At 31.3% G+C, this 22,491-nt stretch overlaps 1 protein-coding gene across 2 annotated transcripts; it reads right to left on the reverse strand.

Moving 5' to 3' along the window:
• Positions 1 to 341: 341 nt before the first annotated feature.
• On the reverse strand, positions 342 to 20,377 carry LOC139507354 (dnaJ homolog subfamily B member 12-like). 2 transcript variants are annotated; one of them, XM_071295722.1, is made up of 10 exons: positions 20,231 to 20,377; positions 13,302 to 13,482; positions 12,505 to 12,650; positions 12,036 to 12,146; positions 11,067 to 11,123; positions 8,717 to 8,740; positions 7,412 to 7,491; positions 4,253 to 4,362; positions 3,755 to 3,918; positions 342 to 1,726 (listed from the first exon to the last, which is right to left on the reverse strand). In XM_071295722.1, the coding sequence occupies exons 1-10, from the start codon at positions 20,361 to 20,363 to the stop codon at positions 1,617 to 1,619; spliced, it is 1,116 nt and encodes a 371-aa protein (XP_071151823.1). In that variant the 5' UTR covers positions 20,364 to 20,377; the 3' UTR covers positions 342 to 1,616. The 2 variants fall into 2 exon arrangements, with proteins under 2 accessions (XP_071151823.1, XP_071151824.1); XM_071295723.1 differs by lacking the exon at positions 8,717 to 8,740.
• Between the last annotated feature and the right edge of the window lie 2,114 nt (positions 20,378 to 22,491).

Below are 22,491 nucleotides of genomic sequence, written 5' to 3' on the forward strand. Positions count from 1 at the left end.
CAACTTGAACTACTAACATGTACTAACAGTCAACTAATAAGAACAATTACGATCAACTAGAAGAACTGCAATCATTGCAAATTTGTACCACTGCTGACTCATGAAAGACGCATGACCATTCATGGTCATGTGCGTTGCTATTGAAAACCTTGATAAAATATGAATTATTTACCTTAATGATTAATTCATTAAATGAACATAAATGTACAATTATATATGAATGTTTAATGTTTGTTCTTTTAAATCTTTAAAAAAAAGTTGAAGCAACATTGCCACAGTTTTCATAATTATGTTTTGCCTTGGTTTTTGGTTAACTGCCTACAGTGCTTACAGCGCTTTGATTTTGTTAAGTTGCTGTCTCATTGATATATACACATTTCCTTCTATTTAAATACAATATTTCAATTTTGATATCAAAATTTCAACTTAGTCTTTGAGGTTGACCAGGATATTTTACAATGTTACATATATACATAATTTCTTTCCTGAAACTTCAAGTTTTGTGACATTTCTACTTTGCGATCAAGATGGTTACTTTACCAGAAAATCTCTCTAGTCACAGTTTAAAAGCATACTACAACAAATAGGATAAATGCTGTGGAAAATGTTTTCAAATCATGAAATATTTAAAGAATTTAAATTAGTCTTATAAATTAAAACTTAGATTTATCTATATAGCTTCATCTTTCAAAACAGGCTTAGATTTCTAAAAAATAACTTGAAAGTCAAAATCCTACTTTTTTGTTCATATTATGAACAGTTGTTTGTTTTTGCTTGAAAACATAAGCTCAATATTGTTCACAACATGAAAACAAGATATGGAACTAATCCCAATGTATTTTCTACACAATTCTGTTATAAATCAAACAGCTATAAAGTACAGATTAAAATCTAACCAAAAGACAATACAAATCACACTAACATTTATAATATTAATGTTTTCTTTTAAGTTTATTTCGAAAAATCATATGCAATATATAAACATGATTGATGTCTTTATGAAAATGGATATACAAATAGAAATGAAGAAAACAAAATAATGACTTCTCAATATCATACATCATCATCACATTTGTTCAACAAAAACAGCACTACATTTACGTTAAATATCTGAGAATTAACAAATTATATTAAAAACAATTCTGTCAAATTATATCGCAAAAATTACTAAGCTACAGAAAAAAAACTTGTTTATGAAGTAACTTATCTAACAAAAGACCATATGTTAAAATGAAGTTATAATCTCAAAGTATCATTCATTTTGTAATACCTTTGAGCATAGAAATATCAAGGAATGAAAAATATGAAAAACTTGAATTAACAGATTCAAATTAACTATCAAAATGCAGAATGCAAAAAGTTTGATTAAAGTGTGGATGCACAAATTTCAAAAAGATTTCCATAGTTCATTTTCAGAAATGTTTATAATAATGTCAGACGAATTTGCAAGTGTTAGTACCTTTAAAATAGGAAAGCTAGAAGCTTCTTTAATATAACTTTTATTTGTGCTTGAATCAATTTAAATCAGCTACATAAGCTTTGACAGGCAATTAGAAAAATTATAAATAAAAGATTGATATCACATAATAATTAAACAACTATTAATCCAATTATAATCATGCATATATCTCTTGTAGTCTGTCACATGAAGGTGTCTCCATTTTTGAAGCTTTATCATATAATCTAGCATCTGCATAATTTCTGGCTTTCCACAACATATTTTCTTCTGCAAATAGAAAGAATATTCAAATTAGACAAAACTCTAAGAAACATTAAATTGCCTCGGCAGTAATCACTTGTTAAAGATTCATTTGAAATTCAAACGGCAATTAAAGTAAAATTTGGCAAACCATTGTAAAACTCTTTCAAATACTAAACAAGAGGCGGTCACAACGACAGCAAACCGGATTTATTAACATTTATTTGTATCCTGCCAATATCACAAGAGCCATAACTGATGAACGGTGAAAGTGAAAATAGTCAATATCAAATTTGACCTCCATTTTGTCATCAGTATCAACATATTAAAATTTGAAAAGCTTAGGTTGAATGGTTCATGAGTAAATGCACGGACACGACTGGAAAAGCCATTTTTCAATCTTTCAAGAACCATAACTCCTGAACAGTAAAAGTCAAATCGTCATTATTGAACTTGACCTCCATTTTGTCATCAGTAACAACATATTAAAATTTGGGAAGCTTTGGTTGAACAGTTCATGCGTAAATGCACGGACACAACTGGAAATGCCATTTTCCAATCTTTCAAGAACCATAACTCCTGAACGGTCAAAATCAAAATAGTCATTCTTGAACTTGACCTCCATTTTGTCATCAGTAACAACATATTAAAATTTGAAAAGCTTTGGTTGAACAGTTCATGAGTAAATGCACGGACACGACTGGAAAAGCCATTTTTCAATCTTCAAGAACCATAACTCCTGAACAGTAAAAGTCAAAATCGTCATTATTGAACTTGACCTCTATTTTGTTATCAGTAACAACATATTAAAATTTGGGAAGCTTTGGTTGAAGAGTTCATGCGTAAATGCACGGACACCACTGGAAATGCCATTTTTCAATCTTTCAAGAACCATAACTCCTGAACGGTAAAAGTCAAAATCATCATTATTGAACTTGACCTTCATTTTGTTGTCTGTAACAACATATTAAAATTTGAAAAGCTTTGGTTGAACGGTTCATGAGTAAATGCACAGACAACATTTAGATACCGCCCGCCCGCCCGCCGTATATTCCCAAATTAATAACCGACATTTCTGTCACAAAAATCCGTTTAATATATCATTTGTAAAGACATGAGCTTCATCCAATAGAAATGAACCTTATGCAAATGAATATCAATACATCTGCTATCCTATTTCAAGGTGAACAATCTCATAGCAAAGTGTGTAATGCTTAGGGCTATCCCAGAAAAAAATGTATGGGGGGGGTTGGAAGGCAGTTTTTGTCAGCACCCACCACCCAGACAATTGTAATTGAGAATTATAGTGCATTATAGTGTGAAAAGTTGCTCTGATACCCATCACCCATGTATTATTAATATAATGTGCCTTCCAACCCCCCCCCCCCCCCCCCCCCCCCCCCCCTACATTTTTTTCTGGAATAGCCCTTATGAAAATTTAGGTGCTTTAAGAAACATATAAAACGGACCAAATTTCATCTTTTAAATGTTCCAGAATCAATCAATTTTTTTTTTATGTACATGTATATCTGCAAATGTATAAGGTTGATTTAATGTATTTCTGGCGGAAATATCTTATACAAGGTCAATAAATTTTCTATTTTAAGATGAAGAAAATACTGTGAGAACTTAAATGTAATAACATAAAAACATATTGAAATTCTAGTAGCCTGTTTTCATACAGGGTGAATTGATTAATTAATTTCTTCTGCAAACAAAATTTAAGCATTGCCTGGCTGAAGAGTGGTTAAAAAATTCTACAAATATGTACATGTAATGATACAAGTGAGAGGTTTAGCTAGCTCTAAAACCAGGTTTAATCCACCATTTTCAACATAAGAAAATGCCTGTACCAAGTCAGGAATATTACAGTTGTTATCCATTTGTTTGATGTGTTTGAGCTTTTGATTTTGCCATTTGATGAGAGACTTTCCGTTTTGAATTTTCTTCTGAGATCAGTATTTTTGTGATTTTATTTTATATTTTTTTCACTTCACAGATGTTCTGATACTTATGTTGTAAAACACTAAGTTAGACAGACCCTTATAAACTTACTATAACTCCTTTCTCTCCAACAACTGTTACGTAAATTTGAAATATATTCTTCCTCTACTTGTCGTTCTATCCTCCGTAACTCTGCTCGACTTTCCATTTGATAGTCTTTTTTAAGGAAATATGGAACATTTAAATTACTTGTTTTTCTACTGATTGGATGTTTACTGAAATATAAGAAATACAACTTGTTATTTATATTGATTTCTAAGGTAAAACAGTCAAAATGAATTATTTCTAAGGATTAATCTCATTCAAGATTCTATAACAAATTGAATTATTTATATTATCAAGATTTCATTTGAAAATTTCCAGAAATAAATAAAGAGGGGGTCAGAAGACATTTTGTATCTTACACTACCCTGATTCTTAAGTTGAAATGTTTTTTACTGACCTAAATAAGATTAATCAGAATTTACAACTTATAAGATCTCGGCTAACTAAAGAAAGGTTTTTCTATTTGCTACAAAAAAATAACGATGATCCATAATTACAACTTACTCTGACTGTTGTAAACTGTACAAAGGTTCTCCAACCAGGAAACTACTCAGTACTGAGAGAAAGACTAATAGTAAAATTGGTGCAAGCTGTAGTAACAATGTATAACTGGCCTGGAATATAATCAAAACAAACGTAATGTTAATCAGTACTCAACATGAATTTTTGTTTTCACAGAATGAACCAGATGCTCCGCAGGGCACAGCTTTTACGACCGCAGAGGTTGAACCCTGAACGGTTGGGGCAAGTATGGACACAACATTCAAGCTGGATTCAGCTCTAAATTTGGATTGTGATTAAATAGTTGACACAGCATAGGTTTCTGACACAGAATGAATGTGGTCTAATGAACTTTAAAAAAAATGTTTGCCTTTGAGCAATTCACTATGCTGTTGAATATTAATCCTCTCAAAAAAATGTTTGAAGAAATTTTCTTTTTATTTATGAAATCTGAAATGAAAAAAATTGACCCTCCAATATTTTTTCACATCCCCCTTTCCCTTATTTCAAAACTGATCTCAATTCAAATTTCTAATGAAGTTTGCAACAATAACTACTCATTTAAATACATCATAAAATATTAAAATGTAAAAAAAGTGCTTGTTATCACTGAATTGTAAAGATTGTTTTAATCTATCAGTTGGTAGTAAAAGTGAATATACATTGTATATTGTATTAAAACAATGATTTAAGTTGATTCAACTACTATTCTGGACAAAGAAAGATAACTCCAATTGAAATCCAATTGGAATTTCTTTGCTATTGCACAATATTGTGCAATTAGATATTTCTTGCTATTGTGGAATACTGTGCAATTGAAAATATTTGCTATTGCACAATACTGTGCAATTGAAGATTTCTTGCTATTGCACAATACTGTGCAATTAAAGATTTCTTGCTATTGCTGAATACTGTACAATTGAAAATTTCTTGCCATTGCACAATACTTAATATAATAATTTTGGATCCTGATTTTGACCAACTTGAAAACTGGGCCCATAATCAAAAATCTAAGTACATGTTTAGATTCAGCATATCACAGAGGCCCAATAATTCAATTTTTGTTAAAATCAAACTTAGTTTAATTTTGGACCCTTTGGACGTTAATGTAAAACCAATTTTAAAACGGGACCAAAAATTAAGAATCTACATACACAGTTAGATTTGGCATATCAAAGAACCCCAATTATTCAATTTTTGATGAAATCAAACAAAGTTTAATTTTGGACCCCGATTTGGACCAACTTGAAAACTGGGCCAATAATAAAAAATCTAAGTACATTTTTAGATTCAGCATATCAAAGAACCCCAAGGATTCAATTTTTGTTAAAATCAAACTAAGTTTAATTTTGGACCCTTTGGACCTTAATGTAGACCAATTTGAAAGCGGGACCAAAAATTAAGAATCTACATACACAGTTAGATTCGGCATATCAAAGAACCCCAATTATTCAATTTTTGATAAAATCAAACAAAGTTTAAATCTGGACCCTTTGGGCCCTTTATTCCTAAACTGTTGGGACCAAAACTCACAAAATCAATACCAACCTTCCTTTTATGGTCATAAACCTTGTGTTTAAATTTCATAGATTTCTATTTACTTATACTAAAGTTATGGTGCGAAAACCAAAAAAAAAATGCTTATTTGGGTCCCTTTTTGGCCCCTAATTCCTAAACTGTTGGGACCTAAACTCCCAAAATCAATACCAACCTTCCTTTTGTGATCATAAACATTGTGTTTAAATTTCATTGATTTCTATTTACTTAAACTAAAGTTATTGTGCGAAAACCAAGAATAATGCTTATTTGGGCCCTTTTTTGGCCCCTAATTCCTAAACTGTTGGGACCTAAACTCCCAAAATCAATACCAACCTTCCTTTTGTGGTCATAAACCTTATGTCAAAATTTCATAGATTTCTATTTACTTAAACTAAAGTTATAGTGCGAAAACCAAGAAAATGCTTATTTGGGCCCTTTTTGGGCCCTAATTCCTAAAATGTTGGGACTAAAACTCCCAAAATCAATCCCAACCTTCCTTTTGTGGTCATAAACCTTGTGTTAAAATTTCATAGATTTCTATTCACTTTTACTAAAGTTAGAGTGCAAAAACTAAAAGTATTCGGACGACGACGACGACGACGACGCCAACGTGATAGCAATATACGACGAAAATTTTTTCAAATTTTGCGGTCGTATAAAAAAACTTTTGAACCATTTTAGGTATATTTTTTTTTACTTTCCACAAAAATTGAATTGATTCATTTGTTAGTAATGATTTGATGCAGAACTTGATGCAGAAGTTGGTGCATGAATTTTTGTTTTCACTTGATGATATGTATGGAACCAGTGAGGACAATTTAATTGAAAGAATTAGCAAAATTGAACATATATATAACCTGAGAATCACCCATGTAAAGATTTATCTATATGCATACAGTGTTTTTGGGGGAGAAAATTTCTTTAGAAAATGGCAAAAGACTGATACTAAAATAAATCCCGGGTTAATATGGGAAGGAGGTCGATATTCTAGTATCAGATCAATGTATTTAGATGTCATGGTCTTTCATTATTATAATAACATTATTCTTACTTAATCAATTGTTTCAGTTACAATTTTTTCCTATGGCTTTTATCCGAGAGAGTAATTTTCAAGCGATAGTTTCGTTATTCAGGTCGTTTATAGTTGACAAAATTGTTTATTCTCGGATACAAGAGATTTAGAAAATTTAGATTTCTCTTCATTTTGTTTTATCTCACTCTTTCTTTTCAAACAGTAAAAAGATTTTAAAATTTGAAAAGCATTGGTTGATTGGTTCATAAGTTAATGCAATGACACGACTGGAAATGCCATTTTTCACTCTATCATGAACCATAACTCCTGAACGGTAAAAGTCAAAATCGTCATTATAGAACTTGACCTCCATTTTGTTGTCAATAACAACATATTAAAATTATAAATGCTTTTGATGAATGGTTCATGAGAAAATGCACGGACAACATTTGATTGCTGCCCGCCAGACAGTCTGCCTGGCGCCCTGGCCAACTGCCTTAAGTCCCCAAATCAATAACTGATATTTACTTCATAAATCCAGTTAAAAATGAATGAAATGAAACCCCATCTTCTCTTATGCTGAGCCTCTATACAATGCATTGTGTACTTACATCATTACTGACATTTTCCTGTCTCTGGAAATGATAGGCATTTCTGTTGTGGTGATGGTGGTGATGTCTGTATACATTATCTATAGAAAAAGAAAGTAATCACTATTGTGAAAAGTATTTAAATTACATAGAAAATTGTTTTGCCTTGGTTTGTGTGGTATACAATAAATCAGAATATGTTCATGTGTGCCCTAAACTTCCTTTTATTACCATTTGTAAGAAACAAATATATAATTTTTTTTAAATGCATTATACAGTTTCATTAACTAAGGCTCTTTCAAAACAACATTTACTTTCTCAAAACATTTATAAAGATCTATGAACATGTCAGAAACAAAAACACCTTCTAGGAAGTTATAATGTTCACTGTTATACTACAAAAGTACTTCCCCTCTTACTGAATCATCAAATCTGAAATCTACTTAACAAATAAGTAGCTTCATATAAAACCAAATTTTCATAAATTTGTAAAAGCAGACAAGTAAAAATACAGACAGAGAAAGAGCTGATAATTTAAGACATTCTACTGACACTCTTATGTGTTGTGAATCCAAGTTGGTTTGAAAGAACAAGATGAAAATAATATTTTACACACAAATAAAATCTATTATTAGTTCTAAAATGTTCAGAAACTGCTAAATGTCATAGATAGTTTTAAGTGAACAGTACAGAAAGTTTTTATGGGTAATAAAATAACAGAAGTATGTCCCCACTCAAGCTTTGCAATTAAAATAAAATTGAACGAGACAAAAATCTAGAATGCTAAGTGACCCACTGCCTTAATTCAAACACTGTCTGCTTTTTTTTAGCTCTTAGATTTCAAAAAAATTGGATGATAAAAATTTAAATTAGAGTGTGAAAACAAAAATGGGACTGACTGTCAAGGGTAACACTTAATGATACCTTGCCTATGGTAGGGGAATAAAAATTAACCACATCATAAGTTGCTTTCCATAAATATTTACTAGCAGGAATCCTTCTTCTTAAATAATCTTATTTGTCAACAGAAAAGGGGAAAAGATATACTGGTAACTAAGGTCTGAAACATATGAAGTAATTCCCTATAGATACTTATCTTTTTAACCTATTTAAGCATGATGAATGTTTTATCTTAATTAATTAGATTAGGGATAATTAAATTAAGCTTCATATAAAAACCTAAGGATTGAAAAGACTGAATCACTGATGACAAAATATAACTTAAGAGCATTACGATGATTCTGTTGTGTAGGAGGTTAATCATCCCAACTAACTTATGTTAAAAAATGTTATTTGGGTAGCTATAGTTTCTACATAAATGCTAACCTCGATGAGTTCTGTATACATTATCTGAAAAACAGAGAAAGAAAGGTCTATACTTCAACAATTTTTCCCAGATGAGAATTCAAACTTCTAGAGAAAACTAGATAACTGACATGCTAGAAAGGGCCCCCTTCATGCATTATGGAATTTTAGTGTAAGGCATAGAAATAGCAAGCATTCTGAGAGTATTGCATGGCAATACATAGTTCCTAACTGGTAACAATTTTTTGTACTGGAACAAAATGCTTACTTGTTCATCACTTGTCATGTCATGAACTATATATCAAATTTCAAATCAATATGTTCAAGCATGACGAAAAAATTGAGGAAAACTGATTGTTTAAGTGAATTTTTAAAGTGGAAGGACCATAACTCTGCACAAAATCATCAGACTGATACAAAATTTGAACTTGGTCTGTAACTTGCATGATAAAACTTTAGAACAATTATCAAATCAATATTTTCAAGGATGTGGAAAACTGAATACTTGAGTTAATTTACAAAGTCCAAGGACCATAACTCTGCACAAAATTATCAGACCGGAACAAAATTCACAATTCAAAAAAAAAATGGTCATGATAAAACAATTTACCAATTATCAAATCAATATGATCCAGCATGAAGAAAAAAAGTGTGGACAAATTATTTGTCAGACTGACCGTGTGGACAACTAAAACTAAAGTCTGTTGAGAGCTAATACTCAAAACTGATGCACATTTTGCACACATAAAAATTTGTTTAATTGGGGTAATATTTTTCATGAATTTCATGCTATAAGCAAAACATGCAATTAAAAGTAAGTGTCTAATGAAATAATATGTTCTCATTAGTTCTAACAGGTCTGTCTTTTGATAGCAATGAAATTTGACAACTGACAGATAATTTTAGACACCAGGAATCAATGTATGATCTTGCAATGGTGACAGCATGTTATGGCTGAACATCAATAATTTTTTTACGTCATAGCACAAAAAGATGTTTGCCTTCTGCTGTTGTCTACTCTATGGGCGGGATGTTGTCCCTTTGACACATTCCTCATTTCCTTTCTCAATTTTATTCTTCAAATTTCAAGATTTTTTTCACAAAAAGAACACTTTTAGTATAAAAAGCACAACAAAATTGAGATTTTATCATACCTGAGATAACTAAGTTTCTTTTTTTACGAAAACAAATTAATCATTTTTTGTAGACATCAAAATACACACAGTTTGACATTGTGAGTAAATTTGAAATAGCATATTCTATACTTGAACTTACTTGTACTGACATGTCAACTTTGCTTAAACCCTAGCATACAATAAAGAGTAATTTTGTTTTTAACAAGTAAAATCCCCCTATTTATGCAAATTACTAATTAAAACACCTATGTATGATGGATTAAAACTGTACAAAATTTCAACTGTTCCTATCTAGAGTTCAGAGTTTCTACATTTACATAAAGAATTTCTCAAATTTGTGATATTTTAAACAAAAATTAAGTTTTTACCAGGATTAATTTGCCAATTTTTAACATATTTTGCTTGTGCAAAAATTTCATCAGCATCCTATCTATCAAGAGATTTTGCATTAACGAATTGTTTTGAAGGTCATACAGCTGTTATTACTATGGACACACATTTTAATATTTTTCTACTTCCCTGAACAATGATTTTATGTAAAGAATTTTGCCATAGTACTTCGTCTTGAAGTTGTGTATTAATGATTGTCAAATTTTTTGTTTATTGTCCTATGAATTTTATGAAAACAAGGTGCATGTGACACAAAAATAATATCCACTCCTGTGCATTAGGTTTTTCAGAACTTTAATTTTAGTACTTTGTCTTGAAGTTGTCATTAATGATTGTTGACTTTTTGTTTATTGTCATATTATGTTGGATGAAAACAAAGTTGTATGCGACACAACAAAAATATTCATTCCTGTGCATTAGATTTTTCAGAACTTTAATTTTGGTATACACATGCAATGAATAGTGCTGGATTTACTTTTGTGTATGGAAAGATAACACACTAATAACTACTGGAAATTATTGTACAATGTTTAAGAGCGCTTTAAACAAAGTCATGAATTTTTCATCAACAATGATTTGATAAAATGACACAAGGTAATTATCCACATATAGGATTTTTTACAAATACTATTTAAAGTGCTATTTGATGCTTTTTCAGACCATTTCTTTTCCTTTCTGTGGAGATCTCTTTTCGTTTGATTTCTGTAGATGCGTCTCCTTTATTTCTTGTCTGAATACATCTTTTTTCATTTCACAAGTGTAGGAACAAATTTACAGATACCGACTTTCCAAAACTCATACATTTTGCTTCTCTTGAACACCAAAATATCTATATTTGTACTTACTCGTAGGAAAACCACCGCCAAAGAACATGTTAAATAATTCTTCTGGTGATACTTCAGCTGAAATTAAAATATTAATTATTATCATCTTGATATAAAAGAGTGATAAATTGCACTTTGCTGCACAAAAAACGACAAAATAGAATAAATGTTTTAAGTATCCTGACTATAAACAAGAGGCTCATATATAAATGCCTGAAACTCTCCGGAGTACCCAGTCAAAATTATCAAAAATCTTGATCAAACCCATACAAGTGTGTGACAGATGGCTGCCACTATTGCTAAAATTTCAATGTTACATGAAAGTGATGTTATTACTTTCCGATTTTCTCTCTGACAGAAGATTTGACCAACTCTGCAGCTGAACACTTGGCTGTTAACTTCTTCAACAGATTTTGGAAAGCTTTTAAGAAGAAAGTTTCTAAATTTTAAGATATAAATTATTTTTTTTCCAATTTTTTTTTTTTATCATATTTGAAATAACAGTTTGATCATCTCATAATCCATCTGAGTTTACATTCATGTTGAAAATTTGGCTCTATGTGTTGGTCTAGCAAGGTTTGTACTTAGTTCACTTTAAATCCTGAGTATGCACTGAAATAATTGCCACTTGATCGTAGATATTCATCAATCCAACTATCTTAAGATGATAATTCAATTTTCAACATGTAAAGTTTACTAAAACTGAACAAAAAAATCCATTATTGTTGTTTTCTTAATCTTTCCCCTTTTTTATGTGAGAAATACAAATTAAAAAGTTAATAAGCCACAAATGCTCATTTTTTTTAATTTTCCATTTTTAATATACAGGTACAGGCAAAATTATATAGATGCATGCATCAAGCCTCATGTCGGAACTTTTTTCAATAAATTTAATTAATTTTTACAGGAAATCAACAGTGAACACACAGTTTTGCCATATTTTGAATTAGAATGGAGAAAAATTATCTGTGGTTTAGCAATGGTACTTACTTTCATAATATTGTTGATGATTATGTTGACTAGATTCTTCCTCTGGTCCATGTACATCATATTTCCTTCTTTTATCTGCATCACTCAGGACAGCAAATGCTTTACCAATAGCTGAAAATTATAACATACAGCTGTCTTATTATGTCAAATGAATACTGTACATGGGTAAATTCAGAAATCATTGCATGCATAAAATTTATCATTTGGATTTTTGAATAATGGACAAAATGAAAAATTATCATTTCCATTTCAGGAATGCCTGCATAAAGATATTTGCATCTGATATCAGAATTAACATTAACATGAGAAACAAGATGAACAATATTTTAAGGATTATAGGCATGGCTTTTTTTAATGTTTCAATTGAAAGAAACTCTAATATCCTATCAATAAAACAAAAAAACATCAGATTATATGTTTAAATGTAATATCGTCATACAGGCTTCTGAAAACTTTGTCTTTCCCCTACCTTTAAAAGCTTCTGTGGCTCCTGGAGCTTTGTTTTTGTCAGGATGCATCTGTAATGCCAACCTTCTGTAGGCTTTCTTCAGATCATTCTCTGTTGCATCTTTTTCAACATTGAGGATCTCATAGTAACATTTAACCTTTTTTATTCTAAAAATTGAAAAATGCAACTTGGTATTAAATTTTATCTACATTTTATAGGATTTTGTCGAAATCATTGTGTACAAACTGTCACTACAAGTACAACAATGTGCATTGAGTACCAACTTAATAATCACATACAAATTACATCATGTGTACATGTGAAATCTGGAAAGGGGTACATAGTCTACATGTTCAATGCAGAATATATTCTACAAACAAGTGTTTGTATTATCACTGAAATACAAGGGAATCAGCATTTATAAAAAGAAAGTACATTTTGGGTTTTTTTTTTTTTTTTGTGGCAAATAATATGGTTACTGATACCATTTTGACTGGGACACTTGTCTCATTGTTACTCAAACTGACACATCTTCTTGTTTTCACATTAGGTTAAATTAAGGGTTATGTCATATTGATGATTTATCTTATTTAAGAAAATAATGCAATATTATGTTGAAGCCCACAGATTCAAGATAATGGCAACTTCTCCTTTAAAGGAAGTAAGAATCCATTTCTAAATACAACTTTATTCCATTTCTATCTGTTTAAATATGTTACATTTCTTTTTAAAAAGAGTCAAATTGATTGTCAGAATCAATTCAGGTAATGAAGAATCACACCTAAAAATAACTACAAATCACACAATATGCCACACACCTTTTGACTGCTTCTAGATTTTCTTTTGTGTATTCTATTTCTTTCTTTTCTGGTTCATTTTTTTCCTCTTTTACCCTGCTTTGGCTGCCTTTTCTTTGACGGACACCTTCAGTGTTATTTGGTTCACTTTGATTATCTTTTTCAGCTGTATCATTTATTTCAGTTAAACTTTCAATTAAATCTGTGAATTACAAATTTGTATATTTTCATTACTTCTAATAATTTTTTTTTAGAAAAATGGAAATAGGAAATTGACTTTTAAATTACAATACATACTAATTTAAATCTTTTTTTCTCCTTTCATACGTGTGATTACAAATTTAAGAAAACAATGTACCATATATATTTATTTCCAAATTGTTACCATTTGAATCACTAATAGTACAGTAGACTCAACCTAATCGGATATCAGCTAAACGAATAAATAGGCTATTGTAATATTATTTCAAAACACCAAACCCTTCCCCATATGTTTTAGTGTTAAAGGGAAAATTCACGATTTTTTACTTATGGTTTAAATATGTTCATTATGACATAATATATATATTCACAAAGTTTTATCGCTATATGTGCAGTAATAAAGGAGAAATTCAATAATTAATGAAAAAATATTAACTACTTCCTGTAGGTCGTGACCGTTTTCTCCTGGTTTTTGCATGCCGGGATTTAAAATACAATCATTAAAAGTCTTGGTGTTTAACTATATTTTAACGTAATCGTTAAGCGCGCCGATGACTTATGCTATATCTAATAACCATCCGATAATAAGAAAATAAAACGCACAGACGTGCAGTTTGTACACGTTCATGAGATAATTTTTCTATATTTCCCTAAATATTTCGATTTATTTTTGTAGACATCACAAGATATTTTTATTATTATTATTTTGCTTTAATATATGCTTTTTCATACTCATAAAGTGAATAAATTGAAGTATATAACTTTAAACTGTTAAGACAATATATAGGTTACGCTTATTGACCTTTTACTATCTACGTTATTATCTAGGTTGATGCGATGTGTGTATTATTCTCCGACAATACTTGTGAAGGTAAAAGGTTATTTGCAGATTGTTAATTAGCTTGGCCTCTAGGGCACTCCGTGCCAGGTGCGACTGTCTATTCGGATCAGTGGATTATAAGACTGTGCATGGAGGTCGCGTTTAATACACAAATTTAAAATACATTTTCAAGGTGTTGACAAATACAAGCGAATCGCCGTGGAATTATTTAATTATATTTGATGCTATTATTTGATTTGAATTCAAATAAGTAACTAAAGTAAAAAAATGAACCGGTTAAAGTATGGAAATTAAATTTAGTTTTCGGAATAAAATTATATACACTCTTATGATTTATTTATGTTTTTTAAAAAGGGAAAATAGAACTAGTTTTACAAAAGCATTTAATTGTCTTATAAAGAAATGAACGGGAACACTTAAATTTAGACATTTGAAAGCCATGATCAAAGAAAGGTGTACCTGTATTACATTTTTACTTCTAGCGTTTGGCATTAGATTTTAGCTGAGACTACTATAACACAGTCTCAGATTTAAGTGAGGTCGGAAGGGTTAATCTTATGAAAAATAATTATCTGATATCATTTGGATTATGGAAGGAGCTATACTATAAAAAATACATACATTTATTACCAATACACTCGAGATCAAAGGTTGTTAATTTTGCTGTTCAAGTTAACTTTTACTCACATATTTTTATATTTTGATTTGAGCGTGCTTGTTTTTATATGACAGTTTTTTCAGTTCTCTTATCTCGTTAGACGAAAGCAAACCTGCACAGTATATTCTGCATTTGTATAGTCCGAAGTTTACAAATTGATATTCTTATTTCACATGTAAAATGAATGAACAGTTATTAAAATAAAAGGGCATTCATTTCAAAATATACCACTGTTTTCTAGAGTGAAAATGAAGTCACATATGTGAGGATAAAAACTAGACGAATTACTTATATAAAATAACGGGACCAAAAATTATATATAAAAACGGAAGAATAGGTGCTGAAATATAAATAAAAGTAAAATTGAAATTAAATAACATTGGGATAATCTATACGTATTCTTACAATCACTCTTAAAAATTGTTAGATTTTGTACACAGGCCGTATATCACGTACAGTTTTATATTGCTATGGTATATTTTATAAATTTTACCTGTGCACACCTGGTTCACTCGCGATCACGCAAGTGATTCATTGACCTTGTTCATTGTGTATTAAATTAAACAAGCCTCCCAGGAAGTCGACCGTTAGAATACCCGAATATGTCACATTTACAATACCCCGGTAATTACCTGAATTAAGCCATGCTGATTACAAGAAGACAAGTTTTTGAACGAGGGTCAAGTTAGGTAAAAACCCAAAATAAACTAAAAATATACGTTAGAAAAAAAAGCATTTAAAAAAACTTTTACATAGGAGATAAATCTCAGTTTATAATAAGTATCGGCGGACTTTTTTTTCACTTTTATTGAGACTACTTTAACATTATTATAGCATAATTCATACAATACTTGATACTGTATCTGGGTGCCAAAAATGTAAATTTATTGACCAGCTAAAACCATTGTACGATATTATGTCATTTACAGCTTTTTAACCTGACCTCAGCATTGTACGTTGAATATTTTAAAACCCTCTTAAAAAATTAAGATGTTTTTTAAAGTATTTTTTAAATTATTCTTATCAATCTTAGTGAAGCATTACTTGATTTGATGATCTTGAAAACTATGTAGACTTCTTCAGCTTACATTACTTGGTCGGGTAGAAAATCCATCAGCTTGACAAGTCATATTAACACTGATTAACGGACATGTCATGCCGTGTACTAGGACTTTGTGGTAATTAGATATCCGTGGTCATTAGTTTTCAAGATGGCGTCTTGCCGAGAATCTAGAGTCGATTTTAAAATCTAATAACTCACTTATCTAGACAAATAAAGCTTTAATATTTTGAGAATATGCTTATTTATTTAGGATGAACATAATATCAAATTTTTATTTTTTTGCGAATTTTCCCTTTAATTTCATCGTGTAATCGAATATCGGATAAGAATAGTCAGGTAAATTTGTTCAAAACCATGCCCAATCGGATATTTTCAATGTTTTTCTGACAGGAAAAGGACCTGGAAGTTGCAAATTTACAATCTTGCAGGCAACAAGATTTTGTTTTTACTGAATAACTCAAGTCTCTCGAGAGCCTGTGTCGCTCACCTTGGTGCATATTAAACAATGGACACAGATAAATTCATGACAAAATTGTGTGTTTTGGTGATCGTGATGTGTTTGTAGATCGTACTTTACTGAACATTCTTGTTGCTACAATTATCTTTATCTATAATGATCTTGGCCCAGTAATTACTGTGTAAAATATTTTCTAAAAACTTATGAAAATTTTTAAAAGATTACTATATAGGGCAATAACTCCTTAAGGGGTCAACTGACAATTTTGGTCATGTTGACTTATTTGTAGATCTTACTTTGCTGAACAAACATTATTGCTTTTTTACAGTTTATCTCTATCTATAATAATATTCAAGATAATAACCAAAAACTGCAAAATTCCCTTAAAATTACTAATTCTGTGGCAGCAACCCAACAACAGTTTGTCTGTTTTGTCTGAAAATTTCAGGGCAGATAGATCTTGACCTGATACACAATTTAACCCTGACAGATTTGCTCAGAGTTATAAGCCAAAATCTACATTTTACCCCTATGTTCTATAATTAGCCATGGAGGCCATCTTGGTTGGTTGGCAGGGTCACGCCACACATTTTTTAAACTAGATACCACAATGATGATTGTGGCCAAGTTTGGTTAAATTTGGCCTGGTAGTTTCAGAGAAAAATGTTTTTTAAAAGAATACTAAAATTTTAGAAAAATGGTTAAAAATTGACTATAAAGGGCAATAACTCCTTAATGAGTCACTTGACAAAATTTCCTTAAAATTACTAATTTGGGGCAGCAACCCAACAACGGGTTGTCCGATTTGTCGGGAAATTTTAGAGCAGATAGATCTTGACCTAATAGACAAATATATTCGATGTCAGATTTGCTCTAAATGCTTTGGTTTCCAAGATATAAGCCAAAATCTACATTTTACCCCTATGTTCTATTTTTAGCCATGGCGGCCATCTTGGTTGGTTGGCGTGTCACCGGACACATTTTTAAAACTAGATAGCCCAAATGATGATTGTGGCCAAGTTTGGTTAAATTTGGCACAGTAGTTTAAGAGGAGAAGATTTTTTAAAAAGTTTACAGACGACGGACGACAAGTGATGAGAAAAGCTCACTCGACCTTTCAGGTCAGGTGAGCTAAAAAGGAACTATTTCTCGATAAATTGTTGTGTTTATTTATTATCTATCTTCCTTTATCATGAGAATTAGATGCCCTTATATTCAAATGGTTCGAATTTACAAGACTCAATTGACAAGATCAGTACCAGTACAATGCTGTTAAGAGAATTTGATAAAACTCAAAATGCTCACAGAATCAGAAATATAATCTCAACTGAATGTACATGTACCTCCTTCTGAATATTTTTTTTTGAAAATTGGACTACATAGCACTAAGGTGTATCATCATTCCTGAAAATCATATAAAACAACAACCATTGGCAGGGGTCACCACACCAGGCGAAGTGAGCGACAAAGTCGCTCTAGGTCTCCCCACTTCGCTCTAGAGAAGCTCCAGGGAGAAGTTTATGTCACCCTCGATTTTCAGTAAAATTCCCCCAATGTCGCCTCATGATTTTTGATAAATTCTCGATTCAAACGTAAATGACCGATAGGTATTGAAATACAAAACATGTTTCCCCAAAGTCAGAACTGATTTCTCCGCGATAGTATCATACATCAACGTAAAAATTGCATGCCCGGGTGTACTATAAGCAAGAAAAAAGAAAAATCTCGATTTTGTTATGATTGTTTATTGTCCGCCATCTTTGTTATTGAAAATTGTAGATGGCGCCATTTCATCTTTTCATCTCTCATCATTTACCTTATCCATATTAAAATGCACTATTAATTTTGATGTTCTTATATTTACTGACAAAATGTGATGTCCCATAAAAAATTTCAGATTTCTTTTAAAAAACGGAATATTATCAACTGGTATTCGCTTGTATTTTTACTACGTATGTAGTTTAGTACACTGCCGGAACCAGCACAACAATTATAAACTACAAAACGCAGTCGGTTTTTTGTTCAGGATTTTGTTTTACAGACTGATACATGTGCTTTGTTTCAGCTAAAGGTCCTTTAAACAGTATTTTAATGAATATCTGCTCATTAATTTGATAAGGAACGGAAATATTTACTTCCAAAGTCGTATATTTTTAAAAAATATAAAGTTAGAATTAATGACGTGGATCGCACCGTATTTGTTTTCGATTTACAAGTACCTATTCAATTCCGGTTATGAAAAATACGACTTTTCCGGTGTTACTTTTTGTGATTTAGTTATATTTAAACACTCGTGAAGTGTTTTAGAATCAATAACATACATTTCTAACGGCAACTTGATTTTGGAAATCGGCATTTCCATGAAAATACCGCAAATGTGTGCGATTACATGTACACGATTTGAAATTAACAGTTTTACTTTACGTTTTCAACACATGTATGTCAAACAGTTTTCTCTCTGAATTCTTATTAAATATTATTTTAAGAACACATGCATATTGAATCATGATCTTAGCTATGAAACCGTATTTTAACTTTTCTTAATTGATTATCATTTTTGTTTTAAAAGGTTCTTGGACTTGGTTTAATTTTAAAATCTTTGAAATGCAGCATAATTTGATCCAGGTCAAATCTTCAATTCATTCAGACCTATCAGAATAAACATAGCTCTTATGCCACTAACTTATGGTCCTTATGTCATGATATTTTTGACAATTTGCATAGGACCACATGTAAATAAAAAAGTATTTCTTTCATGGCAAGACAAGGACTTACAAAATGTACTTCCTTAGCAATTGTCATGAAAAAATTATTAGAAAAGTGACAAAAAGTTTTATTCATAAAAAGTATAAACGTGATCTGTCGATTTTCCCTGAAGTCTCTCTGTTGGGCCTTCACTTCTCCCTGAAGTCTCCCTATTGGGTCTTCACTTCTCCCTGTTTGGCTGCCAGGGAGAAGTGACTTCTCCCTATAATTTTGAAGTGTGGTGACCCCTGATTGGCAACAGTGCTTAATAAGAATATGCCAAATTGTTGTATAAAGAGAAAATATTCAAATTAAGGATCATTTGAAATATGTTAAGTTGAATGGCCAGAAAGGAAGAACTACATTGTGTTCTAGTACATGTACTACTATAGATATATGTCATTCCTTCGTTAGACATGTAACAGATGCTTTCATGAGTTGGTGGAACATTAAGGAATGTTTGTGGCAGACATGACAGATCATGAGATGACCACTTACTTATAGTTACTTATAGTACTGGTACCGCCAAGCCAGATTGGTTCCGGCCAGATGAACGAAAAGCAAATGGGACCCCCCCCTTTTTTTTATACATTGCTTTATTATTTTGTTATTTTTTTCTGTTATTCTTTATACTCCCTTGTATATTCAAGATATTCTTTGGTTATCTTACAAAATTTCTCTTTTTCTTGCACCCACTGGAAGCGTTGAGTATTGGTCAAGTTTGACAGATCAATGTAGAATGTAGACACAACTTATGACACACATAAAACAGGATATGCAAACCCTTCCAGAGCACTTAATATCTTCATGTTATTTCTTCTTCTTCCGAATATGGGAGTAGACTCCTGAGGGGGGATAGGACCTATATCGGGACTCCAGGATCGCTGATCGTTTTTTATTTGTCAAAAAATATAATTTTGGTATCTTCGGACTCGGTCTCTTTTTTTATTTGTAATTTCGTATACACTTCATTTTATTTTTGTACCTTTCGCTTTTTGGGAAGGATATAAACGTTCAGCTTTGTTTAAAAATTTCAGGGCCTTTTCTCTGTCTCCTAGCTTGGAATATTTAATTGCAAGCGATATACATCGCTCGCTTTCGTCTTTATTTCCATCCATTTTGTTTTTGTCATTCCGAAGTCGATTGAGAAAAACATTCCGATTGGACAATAGTGGAAGAGGTCTCAAGTGTATTTTAATCAGTAAGTAGTGAATTTTGATTTAAGAAAACACTGAATACCACACAACTTGTTATAAAATTAAAATATTTTATCTAAAAAAAATCGGTTTAATGTTTTAAAAAACCTGTAACTTTCCTTATACCAAAAAGGGAACGAAATGCAGACGAAATGATAATAGCCAATCGAAACATCGTTTACATATAAAACAAGGATGACGTTTACATTAAAAGATTGCAAAGCAATCACTTAATCACGTCCCCCCTTTTTAGCTCACCTCAGCTTTTCTCGTCACTTGGCGTCCGTCGTCGTCCGTCGTCTTTAACTGTAACATAAATCTTCTCCTCTGAAACTACCGGGCCAAATTAAACCAAACTTGGCCACAATCATCATTGAGGTATATAGTTTAAAAGATGTGTCCGGTGACCCGGCCAACCAACCAAGATGGCCGCCATGGGTATAAATAGAACATAGGGGTAAAATGAATATTTTGGCTTAGGGGACGACCATTTGATATTCTGGGGGAGGGGGGGGCAGGAGGATTTTGAAAATAGATAACTTGGCCTTCATAATCACAAAAATAAATGGTTTGTTCTGTACACGTGGTAGTTTGAAAATAAATTACCTGACTTGCAATGTTTTGAAAATAAATAACTCAGCAGGTATAATCGAAAGTATGAGATGGCACCAGATTCTTCATAAATTCATCTTTTTTCCCCAAAAAATCGGGAAACTCTTCCCAATTTTTTTAATAATAAAAGTATAAATATTATTTAAATATACTTGAAATGTCTGAAAATTGGTTTCATTTATCTTGAGGTTTATTGTCTCAGGAAACCTTACCTCACTTTTATTTTATTACAGGGCCGTCACTACATTGAGGCAAAATGAATGCCTCGTGTAGGAAATTTCAAAACCAAAAGCTTGTCTCCATATCAAATTGTGTTCACGGCGAGTGCCTTGCATGAAGCAAGTTCTGTTTTCCCTCAGACGTAGCCCTGATCTTTCGGGATCAATGTTTCTTATTTATTTGTCGTTTGTTCATTGATTGCCCTTCTGTATTCTGTTAGTGTTGCATTCCTTTTGTAATCTAGTAATTTTGTTATGAACTTGATCATGAGTTTAAAAAAACAGTAACCACAGACTTAACTATGTGAATTACATTTTTGCTTTATCATGCACATTGTCTTTTGATGTTGTCCCTAGAAACTTAAGTCTTACACTGAATTTATACATCTTGCTTTGAGACCAAAATCATTGTCAAAAAATTATTAAAAACTTGCATTTTCAGATTATAAAAGGGGTCTTCGGAACACCCAGAAAGCATGATTTTGCATCATTTGTTCTATAGCTTCTTGGGCTTGCAGTTGCTCCAAAACCCTTCAAAAAAAATTTTCCTCGCTCCGCTCGGCGAAATAATTTGCCAATACTTTTAAAACAGGCTAGTAACAACAAAACTTGAATAATATGTATGTATGCAATACATGTATATGCAGTTGGGGATATAAAGAGGTTCCTTTCTGCAGAGGAAGATGATTAATTCTGATTAAATGGTACATAATGACTTTACTATACATGTATCATTTAAAAACTGTTAGTTTAGCCCCCCCGAATATACAAATGGTCGTCCCCTTATATCTCTGAAACCGTATTTAGAGCAAATCTGACATGGGGTCAAATTGGTTATCAGGTCAATATTATTATAGATAGACGGATAACTGTAAACAGCAATAATGTACAGCAAAGTAGGAGCTCTACAAATAAGTCAACATGACCAAAGTGGTCAATTGATCCCATAAGGAGTTATTGCCCTTTATAGTCATTTTTTTACAATAATTTTGTAATTTTTGTAAATTTTTAAAACATATTTTTCACTTGGCCAATTTCATTATAGATAGAGATAATTGTAAGCAGGAAGATTGTTCAGTAAAGTAAGATCTACAAACACCTCACCATTACTAAACACAATTTTGTCATGAATTCGTCTGTGTCTTTTGTACAATATGAACCAAGGGGAGCGACACAAGCTCTTTAGAACCTTTAGTTTTATTTGTCATCCCTTATTTTAT

Source organism: Mytilus edulis, unplaced genomic scaffold (genome assembly GCF_963676685.1).
Source record: "Mytilus edulis unplaced genomic scaffold, xbMytEdul2.2 SCAFFOLD_603, whole genome shotgun sequence".
Taxonomy (NCBI): domain Eukaryota; kingdom Metazoa; phylum Mollusca; class Bivalvia; order Mytilida; family Mytilidae; genus Mytilus; species Mytilus edulis.